The sequence below is a fragment of the Anopheles marshallii genome, chromosome 2 (genome assembly GCF_943734725.1).
Source record: "Anopheles marshallii chromosome 2, idAnoMarsDA_429_01, whole genome shotgun sequence".
Taxonomy (NCBI): domain Eukaryota; kingdom Metazoa; phylum Arthropoda; class Insecta; order Diptera; family Culicidae; genus Anopheles; species Anopheles marshallii.
Window position 1 is genome coordinate 70036902 of NC_071326.1, and position 19436 is coordinate 70056337.

Below are 19436 nucleotides of genomic sequence, written 5' to 3' on the forward strand. Positions count from 1 at the left end.
GACCTACAGAACAATGAACTTAGGAGGTTGCAATACTAAATAGAGGGCCAACAACTAGAACTTTACGTAGGAGAGACAAGAGACTCGAGGATATTTGCAGCACATCTACATCGTACAAATATCCACTTATTGTTTAAACACAGTTTGTTTTTTACACCATACACCTTAAAGTGCTTCTTGATTACTGATACCGATTATGATATTTGTCGCTATAAATAAATTCATTCTAGAAAGTTTATACTTAAGTACTAAGTTTAATGGTGATTACTCTACCTTCTTAGTGTAGTACATACGTCTGGCGTCATTATTATAGCACATCCCTCAACTAGGTCTTCTTCCACATCATGCTGCAAATACAGCGCTAGCTCAACGCCCTTGCCTTGTTGAAGCTTTCCCGTTCGTGAATATAATACGCACGTTACCCAGGAACAATGCGTTTCTGGATGATAGTCACCTACCAATATTCGATGCTTTACTTAAACTTATATGATATTTTCCGACAAAATTTCGAACATGATCTAAGCCAAGATCTTGTTTTTTTTTTTATTAAAAACTCCCAATATACTTGTTCAAAAGTCCTTATAGGGCTTATTTGTGTAGGTAGATATTCCGTATTTTATTAAATTCTGAAGCACGTAGATTCGATATCTTATATTTTAAACACTAAGTAGTATTATGCTTATTATCATGTACACTAGAGAAAAATCAGAATGCCGAAATATCAGATGTTGAATAAGGTATTTCAAACCTGATATAGAAACTTACCATTCGACGTATATGCTTTCTACGAAACGAAAACAGCTACCTCACTTCTTTTGCACCTCTTTTTATTATCAGCTTACATATCATTGAAGCCAATCGGTCTTTATACAGTCTGCGGAAACTTCTCTGTTCAAATCATCTACTGCTACGAACAAAGGTGAGACTATATAGAACTTATATAGTTCAGGTACTCACATACACCTCTGAGACATGAACTTTGTTCAAAACTGCCGAAACCCTCTTCGAGAGGAAGATGCTGAGAAGGATTTTAGGCGCCGTATGTGTGGAGGGTCAATGGAGGAGCCGCTACAATGACGAACTCTACGAGTAGTACGACAAACTCAATGTCCTACAGCGGATTAAACTACCCAGGCTCTGGTGCGTTGATCACGTCATGAGAATGACACCAGACGGCCCGAGGCCGGTAAAATCATTTACGATCGTCCATATAGACAGAGGAGCCGTAGTAGGCCCAATTTGAGATGGTGTGATGGCGTCGATGCGTTCGCCAGGATATTGGATTAGCAGACGACGGCGCTTCGTGAGCGGTTTAGAAGACTCCTGCAGCAGGTCAAGTAAAGAAAAAAGTACATATCAACGCGTTAATAAACGTATAGCATATAATGTTTCTTCAAATCAACTAATAATCAACAGCTAGAGTATACTAATATAATTTTCTTTATTAATTTATTTTAATTTGCGACCAACACCTAACAACAATTTAATGATAGTCTGAAAGAAGATCGTTCCCGAATGACGATCTTTTATCATTGTAACTATTTATTTGCATACTATCCAGCCAATGCTCCCAATCCACCCAACAAGGGAATACCGTCGGTGGCTCCAGCTAGCGGTACACCGCCCAAAAGATTTTGTAGAAGTGATGTAACGACTGAAAGCAAAGTTTGTATTAAATCGCCTTGCCCGGCCATACCGGACATTCCGTTCATGGTGTCAGTCATCAATTTCTCTCCGTTCAGCAAAGTAGCAATCAACCGGTTTACAGGGTCGACAATATTTCCAATTAAATCTACGAGACCCTGTAGGGACGGACGGAGCGTACCGACCAGATCATCCACACCAAGGTCCTTGACTAATGCAACGAATTGCGACAGTTGGGCCGTATTGTTCAGGAAGGTTGTCAGGTTCCTCAGCACATCGCAGCAGCAGTTGGAAGTTTGATTATTGCCTCCGCCGTTGTTGCCACCACCATTGTTACCGCCTCCATTGTTACCTCCACCATTATTACCGCCGCCTCCCGGGCAGCTTGGATTGGGCTTTGGGAATGGAATTGGGTACCTTATGGGTGTCAAACCGTTGGGTAAATTTCCACTAACTACACACGTCGTTTCGTTACATTGCACTTGCAGGATTGGTTGACATGTACTTTGGCAGAGATCGAACGATTGTCCGACTGGGCAATGATGTGTTGTTTTGCTGAGGATAATACAAAAATAACAAACAATATTCTCGGTTAACAATCGCAACTCTCAACCTACAATTCCCAACTTACAATCCGTTGTCGCAGCTGTAGTATTGGCCGCAGTCGCGTGTATCACGTACGAATCCACTAAAGTTACACTCAGCATTCGAGCATAGACGATCCAGTACCTTGCGGAACAGTGGGAATGGGCCCTCGCCGCAAACATTGTTCACATCGTCGCGATCAAGTTCCACGATCGCTCCGAACAGGTTGTGATGTTCGATTTGGTTCAGCATCTCGTTTAGCGAGTAGTCGTTGTTCAGCGGACAGCTGATTGTAGAAGGATAGGGAGTCGCCAGTAGTATACGATGCCTGGCCAAACCGTACATCAGTGCATTCGTGAGCATCGAAGGCTGTACGAGAAGGAATATAAGACAAAACGCTTTCACTGCAACAGAGATCTTTAACGCCTGTGGTTTAGTCCTACCTGTTCGGCATGATTGATCGTCACGTAATCGACCATTCGGTTGAACGATTCGACGAGCCTTGGTTCCGGCTGACAGCTGCTCATAGTCACCATGATCACGTAGGTGTTGCCCAGGAAGCTGCGCAGCTGCTCTAAGAACTCGGCGTACGTTTGCTGCGTGACGCGAGCCTGAACCGGATCACACTGTAGATCCAATCCCTTGAATTCACTCTTCTGCAACTGTCGACGAATCGTCTCGACCAGTGTGTCTCGTCCCTTGGCCGTCTGGATCATGTTACCGAAGTACTCGCAGGTCGAACCACCATACAGTGAGAACAATCGATTGCGGCGGTCGCTAGTACGCATGTTAAATCCGCTTCCATCTGTGTTCTGTGTGCTCTCGACCGGATGTATCTCGTACAAACACTCCTTCAACATGTAACTATTACCGATCGTTAGTGGATCGCGCACACGGCATATGACACCACACTTCTTCGCCTCACATGGCACTAGGATACACTGCGCCACTACTATCGCCGCCAACCACCAGCAAATGTGATCCTTAACTAAACACCACACCATCTTACTGTTCATAAACTGTCTGTTGCACAGAATCTCCACTAACGTCAACAGATTCACCAGGTCACCAGCGACTACCTGCAGGTGCCTATCCTTATACCGTGAAACTACTGCACACCACCGCTACTCGATCCACTCTGTGCCCATGTCGGATGCACTACAGCTATCTTATATAACCCTTCTGCCAAGGACGCCTTTTCCGCGATCTCGAAATCCGTGCCTGATAAGCTCGTATGGTCGATTCATTGTGAAGCGGCTTGCTGTTATCACCTGTTGTCCGGTGACACCAAACTAACACATTTGGATAGGGGAGCTGTTCGCACCGGTTAAAAGCTGCAAATTTTCACGCAATGCGCAACTCGGTTGCTGGCGTGCCTAAGATAGGTCGTTCAAAGGTAGGAATCTTAATGGTCATGACCTCTTGGCAGTAGCGTTATTTTCAGTCCCTTACCACTGCCTCGCTTAGTGCACATGGGGTCGATAGTGGAGACGTGACCTGACGGTATGCGACATACGCTTCGCTTCCTTTGTTCACTGCCGAGTTAAATGACACCAAAGGTAATCAGTGCGTAAAGAAACAAAACATCCGTTGCAGTGTTTAGCTTTCGTAGCAAACATTACTAGACCGAACATACTTATAGAGTTCTCAAAGCGCTTATGGCCAATAGGAAGAGCAAACGTTAACGTTTCGAAAAACACGTTTACAAAACGATCAACGATCAGTGGTGGATGTCTGGAAAGGTATCTTTTCATACAAAAAAAAAACCAATTCTGTCAATCGGCCGTTGTAGTAAATTTACAATGCTGATTTACAGCAATTCGGCGCCATTAAGAAAAATGTTACGCCTAATAGTATGCACGTGGTACTTCTTTTTTTGCGTACACTAAGAAAGCAGTGTTATATAAGTTTGTGAAAATAGGGAGACAACACGGTTTATTTACTAACAACTGCAATGGTGAACGACTTTTTTTATTTTCTTTACTTTTACTAGTCTAAATTAATTGCTTGCCACTCTTACCCCTACCTCATCGTTCTTTTCTTGGTGTAAATAAAAGGAATAATTTGAATGTCATAGTGTCTCATGATGACTTTTGGGGCCATCTTGACCAACTACGTCAATTTTCCAACCACGTGACTTTTCTTCATGTGTTTCAAATAATTGGCTAATATTGTTTACAATCTGTATTATGCTACACCAAGACGTACATAAGTAATAAAATAATTGATATGTTCAACAGTGCTGCATACAATACAGCAAGTTCTTTTAAGTTACGTTAGTTTTTTTATGAAATTGTCAAATTTATGATCTACGTAAAGCGCCTGATCATCTCATCCTGATCTTCTCGTAACAGTTCGTAGAGCTCGTCAGCGACTCCTCCATTGCGTCTTCCGCTCAAACGTGACTAAGAGAGTTGCGTCAGTTTTGGACGAATTCTATGTCTCACAGGCGTACATAAATACCGGAACATTATAAGATCTATACAAAAAAACACAATTCGTTTGTATTGTAAACATTGTTTGAAAAATGAAATATTTTATTTTAATATCTTTAGCAGTCTTTCGGCATACGATGTAAATTTGACCGAAAACTTTCTCGTGTAAGTCACAAACACCCATCATTTAGTGAGAATACCGTACAAAATGCATAAACCATTTACAAGGTTTTTTTTTAAAGCAGTAACAATGAACCAATATTTAGACATAAATTTCGTAACCATAAACTTCACTGTTCAAAATATCGCAATCTTACAATCGTTTCGGTCGTATTGGCATGCATAGGTTGTAGTGTGAGCTTTTGTCCCAAAAGTCTTCACCCTTCCATCCGCACCACCCTTTTCCAAGCACCGGCCCCAGCTCATCCGTCCCGGTGTAGTGTGGATCTAAAATCAAAAATTTTGTCTCGCCCAGCTCAGCATTCATCGACACACCCAGTATGGTATGGGCCAGTACACCGCCACCGATCATTATCGGTGTACCCTCCTGCTGGAAATGTTGTAGTAGTTCCATACCGCGCGACGCCAGCTCACTGCCGTGCGTGACGAACATGATGCGCGAATCGATACCGAGCATATCGTTCAGACAGATTGACACTTCGGTCGAACCAATCCACTGGCGCGAACCGATAAAATTTCGCTGCTTGTCGCCGACGCGCACCAGGCACGACTGTATGTCGTTGTGAGTAGGAATCGTTCCTGAGCTATAGCCTTGCAGATAAAACCACGAGACAAGCGTTTGCAGGGATCGGTACGCACATCCCCAGCCCTTATCATCGAAGTCATCCTGCAGGTAATGGTGATAGGTGTAAACGCCAGCCACTAGCGCTGTTCGCCCGTCGGGATCTGAAATTAGGCGCAAAACAAAAAACAAACCCATTATCATGGACAGGATGTTTTACGATGCCACACGTGCAAGTGAACTTACGTGGCGCGCTAAGCGTTTCATGGGGATTGGTCAAAATTTTGCCTGCTTGAAATTGGTACGCGTTTCCCTTGCGGAAATAGGGTAGGTTCAGTTTTAACAAAAATTGTTTGTGCATGTTTGCACGTTGTCGTTCCAAAAACGAATCGGATTCGTTCACCTCGCCACCGAGCGGATACACGCAGGTCACAAAATGTCCCAGCTCCTTGGGCAGCATGTGGTAGCACTTTGACACGTACAATCGTTGCTGGTACCGTAGCTGTTCCAGCAATGCGGCCTCAATCAAACCCAACGAACAGTCAACACTCTCCACCATGTTGTCGAAACATTTGTCCAGCTTCTTCGTCCGGTGTACCATACTTAGACAATCGACCTGGAACGGTACCTTCACTGTTTGGCCATCATTACGCCGATCGATCGTCACGTTGCACGCCTCCCGGCGAAGCTTTTCATCCAGTTCGTCCTTTGATTTTTTAATCAACAGTCCGAAATCAATTACACGGTATCCAGTTGGTGGTTTGGAACTAATCTGAGGTTTCTTCGCTTTTACACGACCACCACCTGCCACACCGAAACCGTCATCGTGTTCCGGTTTCGGAGCAGTTGCCATCGCGTACAACATTTCTACATTTTCCTCCTTATCGATACCCGTCACAGCGTAGTCGCTCAACATTACACCCGGGGCTGTCGGTACGGTAAACGCCACGCTGCCCGAACCGAGCTGCTTGCGCAAACGGAATGCATTTTCACACACCGATTTTTCTGTCTGCTCGCACACCAACGTTAGCGTACACTGCAGGCGAAGCAGATAGTATTCCCGGTAAAGAAACTCATCGTCAAAAGTGACGCATTCTACCGACTGAAGTTTCCGCTGCTCAAAGATGAACGTCTGCAGCTCCGCTTCAGTTTCACCGGTGTAGTGTAAGTAGACTGGATTATCCGTCACAAACGCATCCGGGCCCGATTTCAGCAGAAAATCGGTTGGATCTACGTATGGGCCTGTTTTTACCCAACCGATAAGATCAAGACCGCTCGGGAGACTACGCTGAATTGGGGCAGGCATATCGTCCTGCACATTATTGCCGGTCGATTCATTCGTCTCTCTTAGTACCCGCGCAAATCCAATTACCGTCGGAACTCCATCACATATGGTACCGTATAGCTCTCCCGTGCCCGCAAACGTTGGATCGGAAATACGCTGCAAGTGACAACACATTATAAAGTAAACAAGTTTGGAAACAGGTATAGTTAGCGGAAAATACACATTCCACTACATACCTTCTTCACATGTCGCGATATTCGTAATTTTACGATCATTTTATCAGAAAGAAACAAAATATGAATCGAACTAAATTAGCACAGCCACGGTTTGTTTTCGTACAGCGAATGTGACACGTACAACAAATAACACGTATTTGACAGTTTATCACCAAACACAGCAGTGACCAACGACGGTCATGATGGTAGACATTTACAAGCATTTCAAATGACCGTTGATAGTTGTCTAGTAAGTTTAAATAAATCTTTGTAGTAGATTAAAGGTAAATTAGTAACTCCATTGAAACGGTGATTGGAACTGTTTATTTATAAAATTTGTTTCCCTCTTCGCGCTTTGTTACAAAACAAAAAACTATCGACGACCAGTATACCCGGTTAAATTGTGATTAAATGACGGTGTAACATAATTATCCGGTTCGAAGAGCAATGCAAAATGCTTTCATAACTTTTTTTCGCTATTGGTTCCCTGTTTCGTTTGCTTTCTTTGTTTATCACGCATATGCGCATCGCATTTCCTGAAGTGCTTTAGAAAAAAAAACAGGCAAACAAACAAAAAGGCACCAATTTCTTATCGGGTTTTCCCCAGCGCATTGCTATTCCGGTTTTGTTGACCACGGCACGACGGCACCACTGCTGCTTATCGCCTCACAGTAAGGTCGATTCCATATCCTCGTCATGGTGTTTCACATATTTCTGATACGGTTTTTTGTTCGTCTTTGAGTGTATCTTTTTTCCATGTCCACCGCGTTCATCGTCCGTCGAATCATCATCACTATCGGAACGCTCATCTCCGTTGCGTCCATGCGCATGTACGTCTTGCCCATGCGATCGTCGATCAGTTTCAGACTTTGTGTCCTTCGTAGACCGTTTTGCTTCCGTTCTTTGGCTTGCTTCCAGCGCCGGCTGCTTGCCACCTTTCGCATCTTCATCCGCATCTTGCGCCTGTGAAATGTTAAAATCCAAATCTTCCTCACCGGCCAAAAATCGAATATCCTCGAAGCCACTCTTTTGCGATTTCTCCTTCAAACGCGCCAACACATTGGAGCGTGACCTCCGTGCGTAAAAGTACGCTACACTTAGAATGCACAGGAAAAACGTTACTGCCGACGTTGCGTAGATGAAGAACTTCATCAAGCTCGGTGTTTTCTGGAGCTTTTCTACCGGAACATTTGCTGCGATGGCCAAACCGGGCGCAATCACCTCTTCCGTTGTGGATTGCGCTGTCGGCTCATATGCAATGTCGGATTGCGTCGTTGTGATGGGTGATGTCGTGGTCACTGTTGTGGAGGTGGACGTCGAAGTAGTCGTTGTTGAAGTGGACGTAGCTGAGGTGGTGGGTAACCGGGGTCTAATGGTGAGCGGGACATAGCTCGGTCTGGATGGACGTAGATTGTATCTCTTCGTGGTGGATGTAGTAACGGTGGAGGTTGTCAGTGGTTTCGGAGTAGTACTGGTCGTAGTAGTACTAGTAGTAGTAGTCGGTGTTGGTTTGGCAGTAGTGCTAGTAACCGTTGTTCGCCTAGTTGTACTAGTAGGCGCGGAGGTAGTGACTACGACCGTGGACGTTGTGGTGGTAGGTTTCGGAGTAGTCACTTTTCCCGTGGTTGTTGTTGTGGCCACTGTGGTGGTCGTACTTACGTTGCTACCTACGACCGGCACCACCTCAAAGACACACCGCTCGCGATAGTCAGGACAGCAGGTTTCGCTAGTCACGCAGTCCTCGTGGCAATCACAGTGTACGATCGTATCACTGCTGTTGAGGACAGCTGCCATACTGCTACCGCACCGGTTCTCACACGATTCAATCTTCACCGGTACGTTTTCGGTTTCCGGCGGTGGCTCCTCACTATCCTCAACCGCTACGCGACAGCTGTCACCCTGCAACAGAACAACATCATCGATCGCAATGTCACTCTTGTAGCGCAAACCAAGGCTTGCTTCGATGACGATCTGAAACCGGTCCGATTGCAGCGGAATCTCCACGTACCCTTCGTGCCAAATGTTCTTCTGGTTTCCTTGTTGTACGAAAATGGGCTTCAGATCGTACAGATCACTGTTCATCGGTTTAACGTATACGTTCAGCGTGCCAACCGATTCGCCATACATGTGGTAGTAAAACTGAAAGCATGAACCAGTGCTTAGTTCCGGTTCGAACATCGGCGATATAAAGCGGGCCGTATCGTTCGTAAGCTGTTCACCGGAATCCACGATCATGAAGTGTCCTGCCTTCGGTTGCATCGTGGTGTGATCGTACTTGGGCCCAGTTCTGAGCGCTCGTGGGTTTAGCGTTCCGTCGCTTCGCTTCCAGTCGAAATCGTGCAGTGCATCGTTTGACCAACCACACAGTGATTCACCCTCAAAGTCGCAGCTAGTTGGTGTACCCTCACCCGTCCGACGGCAAACACCCAATGGCCGATCCCAGTGCGTTCCGTTGCAGTACGTGTTTCTCGATCCGGCCAACTCCGTCCCGTCAAAACACGAAAGCCACGCGGACGCTTTGTTCATCTCATACAGCACATAGCCGGAGTTTACCAGGGGCAGCATAGTGCAGCCGGACTCTGGTAAGTGAAAGCCACATTAATGCACCTGTTTGCTGATCTACGTGCGTACGTTGATCACGCTACTTACTAACACAAACCGGAATCGATGTATCCCAGCGTCCATTTTGGCAGTTAGAGTACCGATTGCCAACCAGCTTGAAACCGTACGAACAATCGAACCGCATCATTCGGCCCCTATTTCGTATTTTAGCTTCCCCGTTGGGAAAGTATGGCGCGGAACATTGGGTCACTAGCTGTCTGGTTAATGGACGTCGGACAGGAATCGCTTGATATGGGCAAAAATGATGGTTATTGTTTCCCGCTGTAGATTTCTTTCAACTACCGTTTCTTACCGAGACGACGCGGTTCATCGCGCGCTAGGCTATGGCTGTCCACATCGTTTAAAACAATTATAAAAAAACAACCAAATAGGGTTATTCCCTTTACGCTTAATATCCCCATAATGGAGCACTGGTTGCTGGAACTGACTCTCGATCGTAAAATGGCACACGAACTCCACTCGTGGACGGATCGGTATGAACTAACAAGACACGCTTATCAAACGAAGCGGTCAGCATGCAATGATGAATGAAATTTTATGCAAAAAGCTACACTTTTTATTGCTTCTCAGTGGTACTGCGTCGGACAGCTTCTAAGCACGATAAGAACTATACCCATGTGAGAGTTACAGCGTCCACAACATATGTGTTTCGGATGTTAAACCACATTTATCTCGCTTCCCTTCGCATGCAAGCATAACAAACAAAGATTGCCTCCATGCAGAAAAGAATAGTGATGGAAGGATGATGAAGGCTTCTTTGCATTATTTGGTAGAAACAATATTTAATGGTTTTAAAATCGTTATCAAGTTTTCATGCTTTGTTTTGTGAATAACAAATACCCGCTCCCAAGAGCTATAAAGATGCATTTTGTCGTGACTATCTCATCGTACTCAATCTAACCATTCACTAATGTAAGTGCATAGCTTCGGTGTGATTTCACCACAGTCGGCACAGTTTTTGATAACCGGACAAATGCCGCACGGCATCTGCACCAGACCCGGCGCAGCAATAGGCGCCTCTATCGCACGATACAGAAACCCCCCGTTAATCTGTGCGATACGTTCTGCCTTACCGTCGTACACTACTGTTTTGAGTATCGTTTCCAGATCGTCCTCATCCAGGCTGATCTTACTGATGCCGAGATCGGAGATGAAGCGGTGCACGTCGGCCACCGAGCATTCGGACAGCTTCTGCACTGCCAACGGTCCCTCGCCGCTGGTCCGTGCCGAGTCACGCTTCATGCGTAAAAATCGTAAGCATTGCTGATTCAGCACGTCAACAAATTCTGCCTCGAAGTCCTGGTCCTGATACCATGCGCCACCCGTTATGGAACGATCCGGTTCCAGATTGTACAGCATGTACACTTTCTTTTTGCTAGCCTGATAAAACAGAAAGAAGCAAGCGAATAGATAGGCAAGTGACGGTTGTTTGCAGTCCCACACACAAACACTTACGTTAACCGATTTAACCGCCTTTATAAGCTTCTTGTTTTCCAACTGTTTCAGCACTTTGTTTAACTGCGTCATGACCAGGTTGGATTTCACACGGATGTCCCTTATCCAGATGCCCTTGTTGCCACCCTCCTCCACAATGTTGTATATTACGCGCTCCTCATTGTCGATGTCCTTCGGGGCGGACGATTTCTTGCCGGGATCCTTCATCCGGTATATCAGCGTGTTGCCCTTTTTCAATATCTCCAGCACACCATCCAGTAGCAGCTTGTTCAGCGCCTGGACACGCTTCTCCGGCGCCACGGTTTGTAGCGATTCCGAGAGGTCATCGTTGTTGATACCTTCCGGTTTATCCTTTGCCAAAGAAATGATTTGAAATCCAATCGTCGAGATTTCATCCATTGCACAACCGGCACCGAAAGCGGCGTGCTTGTTATTGTTTACATGCGTTCCCTGTTGACGTTTCATATGCATTGCGATTCAGACAGCAGAGGTAGTCCGTCGTAGAAAGTGGTTGACATGTAAACCTTGGGAATAGATTTTTAAATTTCCGACAAAATCCGTTGACAAAAAAAGGTAGCCATTTGTAATCATCACATTTAATATCAATTTAACTGAATTTGTTATTCTAGTCTTTAATCTGTTGATTATCGTAAATGGAGGCTCATGAATCTTCGAGGATTGTTAAATCTTCGACGGTTTACGCATCTTTAAAGAGTCATCTTCAAAAAAAATCTTCAAAATGAAGAACGACATTCGTTGATTTAGTTCAAAGATATGTTCAAATTCATAAATCGGAATCAGATTCACCCAACTCTAGTTCAGTCAAATTCTCCGACTGCTAATGTGATATCGGGCAAATTAAATTCAAATGCAATTAAACTTTATTCTATGGTTGGTTTTATGTTTCCGGTTTATGGTGTATGGAAATCAGAACATTCGCCATTAGCGTGGATGCATGGTTTTATGATAACAATACGCTTACAGATTAATTAATTGTCTCAATATCCTAATATCATGCCGACCATTACCAAGCCTGCTAGTGGTATGTAAATGTACACGTGTGCCTCTTGCGATTGCTATCGTTTAGATTACAACACAATGATTATCAGTCCTTGCCAGTTTTCACTATTGCAATGGTAATGCAACAGCACCTTTCCCTGCCCGTCCATCGTGTGCATGTCCGTAATGTTACCACAACCGCTTCATACTACCTGATTCCTGATTTGTAGTGCTTTCAGCTGATGCTGAACCGTTCAACACACCCGACACGGTTAATTGCCCGATAGCCAGTGTCCCCGTCAACGTTACGAACGAATGAAAGTGGGACCACTACACAGTGACAGTGACATAAGCGTGATTATTGTTCTGTAACTCTATGTTAGTACTTTGTGTGTTCCACTATAGCCGTATAACGCAACATAGGTGCGGTTCTATGTACAAAACGGATAACGATAGGTGTTTTGGTTGCGAAGGTCACCGTCTCGCCGTGGTTATTAAAAAAAAACCGCCTACTGCAGTTGATACTTTTCCATCTCGAGCAGCTGATCGTACAGATTGTCCTGGTTCGGTAGGAAGCCAACGATTAACCAGCCAAAGATGGCACCAACACTTCGTGCGATTGATAGCGCATTCCAGATGCTAAGCACCTTGTTCGTTTCCTGTAAAGTCGTGGCATGTTAGTAACGCTTGGCATATGTGCGAACTCCACGCATCCCCTACTTACCAACTCCTCTTCCCAGACGGTGACGTTTAACGTGGAAGTAACATAGAGCCGTTCGTCCATCGTGCCAGCCGACAGACTCAGTATGATCGTCATCACGTAGATCATGATGATGAAGATGGAGCGGAATGAAATATTCGTATCACCTCCGTACGCAATGTCCATCCTAGGGAAGACGGTAATCGGATTAGTATACCGCCACTCGGATGCCACGTGCGCTCACCCCGCTGGGTTGCTTACCGATCGAATATTGAAACCATACAAACGATGGCCAAGCAGTAGAACGTGTTGGCGTACACCTCGGCAAAGGCTGAGTAATGGCGTATCGAGGCATCGACCCAATCGTACGGTTTGGTCGTACAGATCAACAGCAGATGGGCGAAGGCCAGACCGCCGAGCAACCCATGGCAGACGGTCGATAACAGATGCCAGACACGCTGCACCGCACAGGACAGATGTACCGAGGTGTTTATTGTATGGCTGCAAATAAGAAACAACGATATGCACGTTACGACGCTCGGTCGCAAACTCGCCAAACGTCCCGAGCGGACTCACCTATTGCTTTCTGGATCTCCACCGATTAGTGCCCTAGACTTATGATACGAGTAGGTATTGTCAACTGGTCGATAACCGCTAGCAGTCTGTATGTACATCTTATCAATACGCGTAGCCGCCGCCTCGGTCGTGGGCGAAACGACCGGCGTGAAGGGATTGTAGATCTCCCCATGGTAGCTCATGAGATCGTCGGCTGTAAGAAAAGGGAACCGTAAGAGAAAGTTTTCGAAAAAAAATGGCAAATGGCAAATGGTAGGCACAGTTTAATTGTACAATTTACTGGAAAACATCTCAAGACCCAGCGATCCAGGAAACCGCAGCATTATTACCGCAAATCACTTCCATTTACATTCCCAAAGTGCTTGGCACAACCTCATTCAGCTCCGTTACGCCATCATACACGCAAACAATGATAAAATTGCGCTTCTTGGAAGCTAAAATCCTTTTAAACTGTGGCCAATCCCACCAACGAACGACACACACGCACAATTCAGGACATTTTGCGTCTTTACCGTGTGTTGCCGCGATAATCCCATTTTCCCCCGAACCGCAGGCAAGCGAAAACAGACGAAAGAAAGTCAAAGGAAAGTAAAATGAAAAGCCAACACACATCTTCACCGGAATTAATTACCTCCACCAGCCTGCTCGCTCACGTGTCCCCGGCGGTGGGAGCGTCTTGAAGGAACGCGTATTCATGGCACGAGGTAGCAAAGACTCTGCAAAGTCCGCGGCCCTATCATTACGATCCCTGTACGCCACCCATTTTCCACGCCTCTTATGATGGGGCCACCACGGCACAGAGATAGCGTTAGATCATTAGCTTTGCTACGAATTTATTCCCAGTTTCGTTTCCGTTTCCATTCCGTGCCAACGTTTCTACCGCTGATGTCGGGATCTTGGGCGGCGATGCTTACTTCGATTGCAGCTAAATGTCAACGGCGGCTGCCTTCGCCATACGCTTTGTGAGAGCGCTTTTGTAAAGGTCACCAGAAAGGGGCTAAAGTTCACGGCACACGGTTATCATTCGTTGGTTGCTTGGTTGTTGTCCTTGCGTGAAGATGTATGTGCGGGGTGGGTTTTGGGTGGTAGGGATGAGTTAGATAAGGCACAAGTTACTACGTAGCCGAGGCTATAAACTGCATGCCAACAGTGGCAAACACACAGTGCCAAATCTTACCGTGTGTCGGAACCGATTGGACCCTCGTTCTTGGGAATAAGAAAGGTCAACATGGAACCCACTCTCTCTCTCTCCCTGTGGGAAATTACGTTCCCCGTTGGGTTGAACTATTGGTGATTTTTAAGTACGAAAAACAAACAAACATCCCGCCGGAATGTGAAAAGGAATCTCCCACAGATCAAGATGTTAAAGTCAATAAAAGTGCCAGATTTATGGAGCGCCACCCGACCGTTGAATCATTCAAAGGCTGAGATGCGACCAAAAATAACCGTCAAAAAGCATTGCCAAAAAAAACACACACACCCACAAGAATCGCCACGTTCGGTTTTATCTATCTCACCAACAAAACAAAACCACCAACCAATCCAAAGTGGCATTACCTCTGGGAGTTTGCGATGCCGTGCTTTGTTGCCTTTCGACACACACACACAATCTTTATGGACTCTCCTTTTTTAGTAGCCACTAATTTGGGGCGTACTTTTTGGTTCTCTGCCCTACGCCACCCATCAAAAGATCGCTAAAGAAAGTATCGCCACCAACGTCACGAATCCCCGCAATAGCAATCGGTGGCAGATGCTAAATTTGGACACAACGGTCTGATTTCTATTCTGAGTGAGAAGGATTCGAAGGAGCTGCTGGTCTCGGCTAGAACGGTACCGGACCGTGTCCGGAAGAGAGAGAGAGAGAGAGAGAGAGCGAGAGAGAGGTGCGAGAACAAAAAGAAACCCGAAAGGCGACACAATAATATTGATAAAACCCTACCCTACACACCCGAAAGGGCGGCGTGACGTCATTGCGCCCAACCAGCTCGCAAGGATAACCGGCACCAACACCGACACGAATGCGGTACCGCACACGAACAAAACCGACCACCCGGATTTTCAACGATTCCGCCCACACCAACGCGTCACTGCCAGTGGGCGCCGGGCGGCGAGTGTCCTGGCTGCGAGGAATGACGCAAAAAGCGGGCGGGTTTCGATCGGTTTCACATTCGGTCGGATAGAAGGCCTAAGAAGAGAAGCGGGACGGGTTGCAATCTCGGGACCGTAAGCGCACGGAGAGTGGTCGATTTCGAAAATCCGCCGGATTAACATTTTCCTATCGATTTGCTAACGTAAGCCACCATCATCGCACCGGTTAGCCGGTTCTGGAGCTGTCTGTTTCGCCGGATCCGATGTATTGCATTCCGGTGAGGTGATTGGAAATGGTAATTTTTGAAGAGGGAACAAATTTGTTACCAAACCCCCAGGATTTAAACTTGCGGTTGGGTATATCATTGGAGCGTTGTATGAACTTGTCCGAACCGGTTCGTTCGTTGTGAAGAACTGAACGAACGTTTCGTTCTTTTGTCTCTTCTTATCTCGTTCGTATAGTTCGCTCAACCAGTGTCGCTCCCACATTCGACGGATAGTTCATTCAACCTGCGTTACACATCGTTCTACATGTGTTACATGTCGTTCAACCTGCGTTACGGGCAGTTCACCCTGCGTTACAAACCGTTCAACGAGCGTCATTCAACCTGCACCACAGCTCATTTAATTACTTTCATGTATAACTCATTCACCCGTCCTTGTCTGTACGGACAGTTCCACCTGGGGACTATTCGCGAACTGCAGTCAACTTAAATGGACGAATGAAGTTCGTTCGTTCACTTAAAATAACTGACCGAACTGTATACAGGTTTGCTTCTAGTGACCCAGCTCTACTTCAAACCACCTTGCAGCCGACACTTCGATTGCCCAATCAATTCTGCGCCTATATCCCTATATCTGGAGGCCGGAACAACCTTTTGCGGAGGGGCCATTTGTATTACGTGACGAAGGTGAGCCAATTTGGATAAACAGTTTCGTTCCGTGCTTCGGCTGGGCAACTGGGCTTAATCTAATAAATGGTCTGTTACGTGTAAGCCGTCTCCTACCACAAAATGGCGTCCTTTTGCGTCGATTTTCGAAAGGCAAAGGGAAACCTTACGGGACGCCCTTGTCAAAGTATTCGTCAGCTGAGCTTTACGTTGATCGGTTAAACATTGGGGCAAAGAATTGTGCCCGGTGGTGCTGTAATCGCTCCGTCAAAGCACTCAACGACAAAGCGTAGTGGAAAGCTTATTAATAGCATTCCAAGATGATGTACGTACGCATACAACCACCGCTAGTTCTAAGGTGTTGTCTCGAATTCCACTTCCATTGCCGTTAGCGCAAAGGACTACGTTCTACTGCCACCCACACGGTGGGCGTTCGAAAATCGAAATCCGCCAACTCGGACGGTCGGTGATTTCCAGCACAATTTCCCTTGGCAACCCGGGCAGGGCCTCGGTCCCGGTCTGCTGTAAATATAACGCCGAACGGTCGAACGTTCTAAATTTAGCATCACGCATCCGCCTGCCGATGCCGCACGAATAATAACAGCGACAAATCAAACAGAAGGCATGGGTGCGCGCGAATGCGCATCCCTTGTTCCGGGTTCTGGTGAGGGGATAAAAAGTTTTGGACCACCTACCGTTGGTCCTGCCACCCGCCCGTTCCGGTTGGAGCTGATGAAGTTTACGCTCCCGCTGGGATTTCGTTTTCCGGTGCACCCGCCGGTCCTCCAGATGCTCCGGTATCTCCAAATCGCCCGACAGCGACGCATCGTTAAAGTCCGAGCACTGCTTCAGGTATCGCATCAAGGTTTCGTTCGCCTGCCGCACCTCCATCTCACCGGCGGCAAGAATTTTCCGTTCCCGGCGCCTTCGCGACTCCGATTTGCTGCGCTTTCGCCGTGGGCTTTTCTCCAGACTGCTCCGGCTGCGCGTGCTGCGCTGGGCGGGACTCTTCTGCGGGTCGGACAACGATTGCACCTTCAGCTGGCGGTCCATGTAGCCGAGGATGCCCTTCTGCAGCTTGTCATCCGTTGGTCCCGGTACCGTGCCGAGGACGGCCAAACCGCTGGCCAGATCCACGGCCACCACCTCCACGTCGCCCTCCGTGCTGACGGGTGCGTCCAGCTCGGTCGTCACCATGGTGGGCGAGTTGCTGCGCGGCGTTTGGGAGATCCGGGCCGGACCACTGTCACCGCTCGCACTGTAGTGATAGTGCTGCGTCGGCACCGATGTGCCCGTGGCGCTACTGCTCGCATTGGTCGTGGTGCTGCCACCACTGTGCTCCGGCGTGTCCGGACGGCGTACGGTGCGAATAGCGGTGGAGGATCTATTTTTAGAACCACTCGCCTCTGCTAGCTCCTGGTCCGGTGCGGATTGCGTGGGCCCATCCTCGATGCCGCGCACCTCCGTCTGCTCGTGCCGCTGTGGTGTTGCGCTGCGGCGTGCTCGAGAGCTCCGGTGCCTCGAGCTCGCCTTGGTCTGATGAACGCGAGCGGTCGTCTCCATTGGCAGGCCACCGTGTGTATAAGCACTTCCGTTGTACAAACACTGACCACAACAAACCAACCCGCGCGCTTCTGGGCAGGAGGTTGGGAAATTGTGTCACAACACTTCAACACACCAACACACAAACACACACACGCGCCCGCGTCAGCGATGGATGAAAATGGTAGGGAAAATGGTACGAAATGGGTTTTTCTTTTGGGTTGGAGTAGGCACAGGTTTTCTCAATATCTAGGACAACACACTCGGGGAACGCATTCGCCTACAGGACAGTCACATTACTGGACTGTCGATGCCAGGATCACGGTACCAGGTACGGCTAACGCACGCACACAACACTAAAAAGGACCACCACCAAAGGGAAAAGGAGTAAGGAATCCTGGAGGTGTCAGTCCGTTCTGAAGGTGCGCTCTAGGTGCAGTCACACGAAGCCACGTTCATGCGCTACCGGACTCGTCGAACGACTGAGCGGTACCTGCATCTGGTCAGCAATCAGCGCACCAGGGAGAAAATGGCCCTGTTGCGATTACAACAACACACAACCAGCAGTCCTGCCGCCGTCGTGTCTCGCAGCGTGTGCAACTATTGCGTAGTGCGTCTTCGGACGACTGTCGGATGCCAGTTGCTGGTCGGATTGTTGCTCTGCCCATGCGCACTCGCATCCTTGCAAAAGGGCGCTATCGATCCGCGTATCGGTGTGGTAGTAGTGGTCCGGTCCAGTGGGCAGATGTATTACGACTCCGATGTGCTGTGTAACGAAAACATGCCACCTGCTTAGCCTCTACGAGAACCCCTCGTCTCTTCATCACCCGCGACTGTTTTGGCAACCATCGGTAAGGGCTACCCCCGTTCCCATCGGTGGGACCAGAGCAGGACAACAGCGATGGTGACGTTTCAAAATAATGCAAGATGCTCTGTCCCGCGTGTAACGCGTGCAACACAACAACCGAACCCAACTCTCCCTTGTAACTGTTTTCCTACCAACGGGTTACTATGGACCATGACAACGCGTTTCTGCTGATGGACAGTTACTACGATTGGTGGCGTTTTGTTGTTGTTTGCTCGCCAGATGTACATTTTCTTAGAATTCTCAGTGTTATGGACGAAAGCTGCTTTTGCTCACTGCTGTTATGGTCAATAAAAGAACCACTCCAGAGGGTTCTCTGGAGTCACCCCTTTTCCACGGTAACCGCTTTATCCTTCTTTAGGTGCTTTAGTATAAAACACAATTATGACCCTCTTAAATGTGGGTGATAAAGTGTCTCTTTACCCTGAGCATCACTGCAGTGTCTCGCACTGCTTTTCCCATTTTGTGGAGATACCTTGCAGGTCCTGACTGTGCACCTAGCTTCTTGGCGTGATGTGGTACGCGTGTCCACACGGAAGTGTCTATGAGAGTGTTTGATGTGTGTGTGTGTGTGAATGCCCAGGGAGAACCGAATGAATGAACCGTAGTAAAAACCCGGAGAGTTTCATCATTCTTGCACCTCGTCCCTTGCCAAACCGTCCGCACCCTGCGGCAACGTCTCGATTCAATGTGCGGTACTGCCTCCGGTTCGTACTGCCCAAGTACGGCATCAGGTGCAGCATGCAGAACGAACGAATCCTTTCGTCCTTATGACGTCAACTTCGGCTGATGA

At 47.3% G+C, this 19436-nt stretch overlaps 5 protein-coding genes across 5 annotated transcripts; all 5 read right to left on the reverse strand.

Annotated features, from left to right (window-relative positions):
- Positions 1–1553: 1553 nt before the first annotated feature.
- On the reverse strand, positions 1554–3233 carry LOC128718491 (uncharacterized). Its single transcript, XM_053812113.1, has 3 exons — positions 2673–3233; positions 2276–2598; positions 1554–2199 (listed from the first exon to the last, which is right to left on the reverse strand). Exons 1-3 carry the CDS (start codon positions 3231–3233, stop codon positions 1554–1556), a joined length of 1530 nt encoding a protein of 509 aa, XP_053668088.1.
- A 1744-nt stretch (positions 3234–4977) lies between these two features.
- On the reverse strand, positions 4978–6966 carry LOC128708680 (ufm1-specific protease 2). Its single transcript, XM_053803660.1, has 3 exons — positions 6928–6966; positions 5653–6847; positions 4978–5570 (listed from the first exon to the last, which is right to left on the reverse strand). Exons 1-3 carry the CDS (start codon positions 6964–6966, stop codon positions 4978–4980), a joined length of 1827 nt encoding a protein of 608 aa, XP_053659635.1.
- Positions 6967–7572: 606 nt separating this feature from the next.
- On the reverse strand, positions 7573–9929 carry LOC128715548 (zonadhesin-like). Its single transcript, XM_053810457.1, has 3 exons — positions 9821–9929; positions 9556–9753; positions 7573–9485 (listed from the first exon to the last, which is right to left on the reverse strand). The coding sequence occupies exons 1-3, from the start codon at positions 9927–9929 to the stop codon at positions 7573–7575; spliced, it is 2220 nt and encodes a 739-aa protein (XP_053666432.1).
- Positions 9930–10419: 490 nt separating this feature from the next.
- LOC128707364 (probable DNA-directed RNA polymerase III subunit RPC6) lies at positions 10420–11382 on the reverse strand. Its single transcript, XM_053802317.1, has 2 exons — positions 10984–11382; positions 10420–10908 (listed from the first exon to the last, which is right to left on the reverse strand). The coding sequence occupies exons 1-2, from the start codon at positions 11380–11382 to the stop codon at positions 10420–10422; spliced, it is 888 nt and encodes a 295-aa protein (XP_053658292.1).
- Positions 11383–12491: 1109 nt separating this feature from the next.
- Positions 12492–17799, reverse strand: LOC128708228 (uncharacterized). The gene is made up of 5 exons (XM_053803187.1): positions 16932–17799; positions 13259–13451; positions 12944–13183; positions 12707–12869; positions 12492–12641 (listed from the first exon to the last, which is right to left on the reverse strand). Exons 1-5 carry the CDS (start codon positions 17797–17799, stop codon positions 12492–12494), a joined length of 1614 nt encoding a protein of 537 aa, XP_053659162.1.
- Positions 17800–19436: the final 1637 nt, after the last annotated feature.

Bases quoted from the DNA above. Each gene is read 5' to 3' on its own strand.
- LOC128718491 (XM_053812113.1), bottom strand. From the start codon at position 3,233: ATGGTGTGGTGTTTAGTTAAGGATCACATTTGCTGGTGGTTGGCGGCG. The intron at 2,599-2,672 runs GTAGGACTAAAC...CTTCTCGTACAG, and splicing joins CGATCAATCATGCCGAACAG to CCTTCGATGCTCACGAATGC. The intron at 2,200-2,275 runs GTAAGTTGGGAA...TATTATCCTCAG, and splicing joins TACAGCTGCGACAACGGATT to CAAAACAACACATCATTGCC.
- LOC128708680 (XM_053803660.1), bottom strand. From the start codon at position 6,966: ATGATCGTAAAATTACGAATATCGCGACATGTGAAGAAG. The intron at 6,848-6,927 runs GTATGTAGTGGA...TGTCACTTGCAG, and splicing joins TATCGCGACATGTGAAGAAG to CGTATTTCCGATCCAACGTT. The intron at 5,571-5,652 runs GTAAGTTCACTT...GCCTAATTTCAG, and splicing joins TGAAACGCTTAGCGCGCCAC to ATCCCGACGGGCGAACAGCG.
- LOC128715548 (XM_053810457.1), bottom strand. From the start codon at position 9,929: ATGGGGATATTAAGCGTAAAGGGAATAACCCTATTTGGTTGTTTTTTT. The intron at 9,754-9,820 runs GTAAGAAACGGT...GCCCATATCAAG, and splicing joins CGATGAACCGCGTCGTCTCG to CGATTCCTGTCCGACGTCCA. The intron at 9,486-9,555 runs GTAAGTAGCGTG...TTCACTTACCAG, and splicing joins ATCGATTCCGGTTTGTGTTA to AGTCCGGCTGCACTATGCTG.
- LOC128707364 (XM_053802317.1), bottom strand. From the start codon at position 11,382: ATGGATGAAATCTCGACGATTGGATTTCAAATCATTTCTTTGGCAAAG. The intron at 10,909-10,983 runs GTAAGTGTTTGT...CTGTTTTATCAG, and splicing joins AGGCGGTTAAATCGGTTAAC to GCTAGCAAAAAGAAAGTGTA.
- LOC128708228 (XM_053803187.1), bottom strand. From the start codon at position 17,799: ATGGAGACGACCGCTCGCGTTCATCAGACCAAGGCGAGCTCGAGGCAC. The intron at 13,452-16,931 runs GTAGGTGGTCCA...CTTTTCTTACAG, and splicing joins GGCGGGTGGCAGGACCAACG to CCGACGATCTCATGAGCTAC. The intron at 13,184-13,258 runs GTGAGTCCGCTC...TCTTATTTGCAG, and splicing joins GGAGATCCAGAAAGCAATAG to CCATACAATAAACACCTCGG.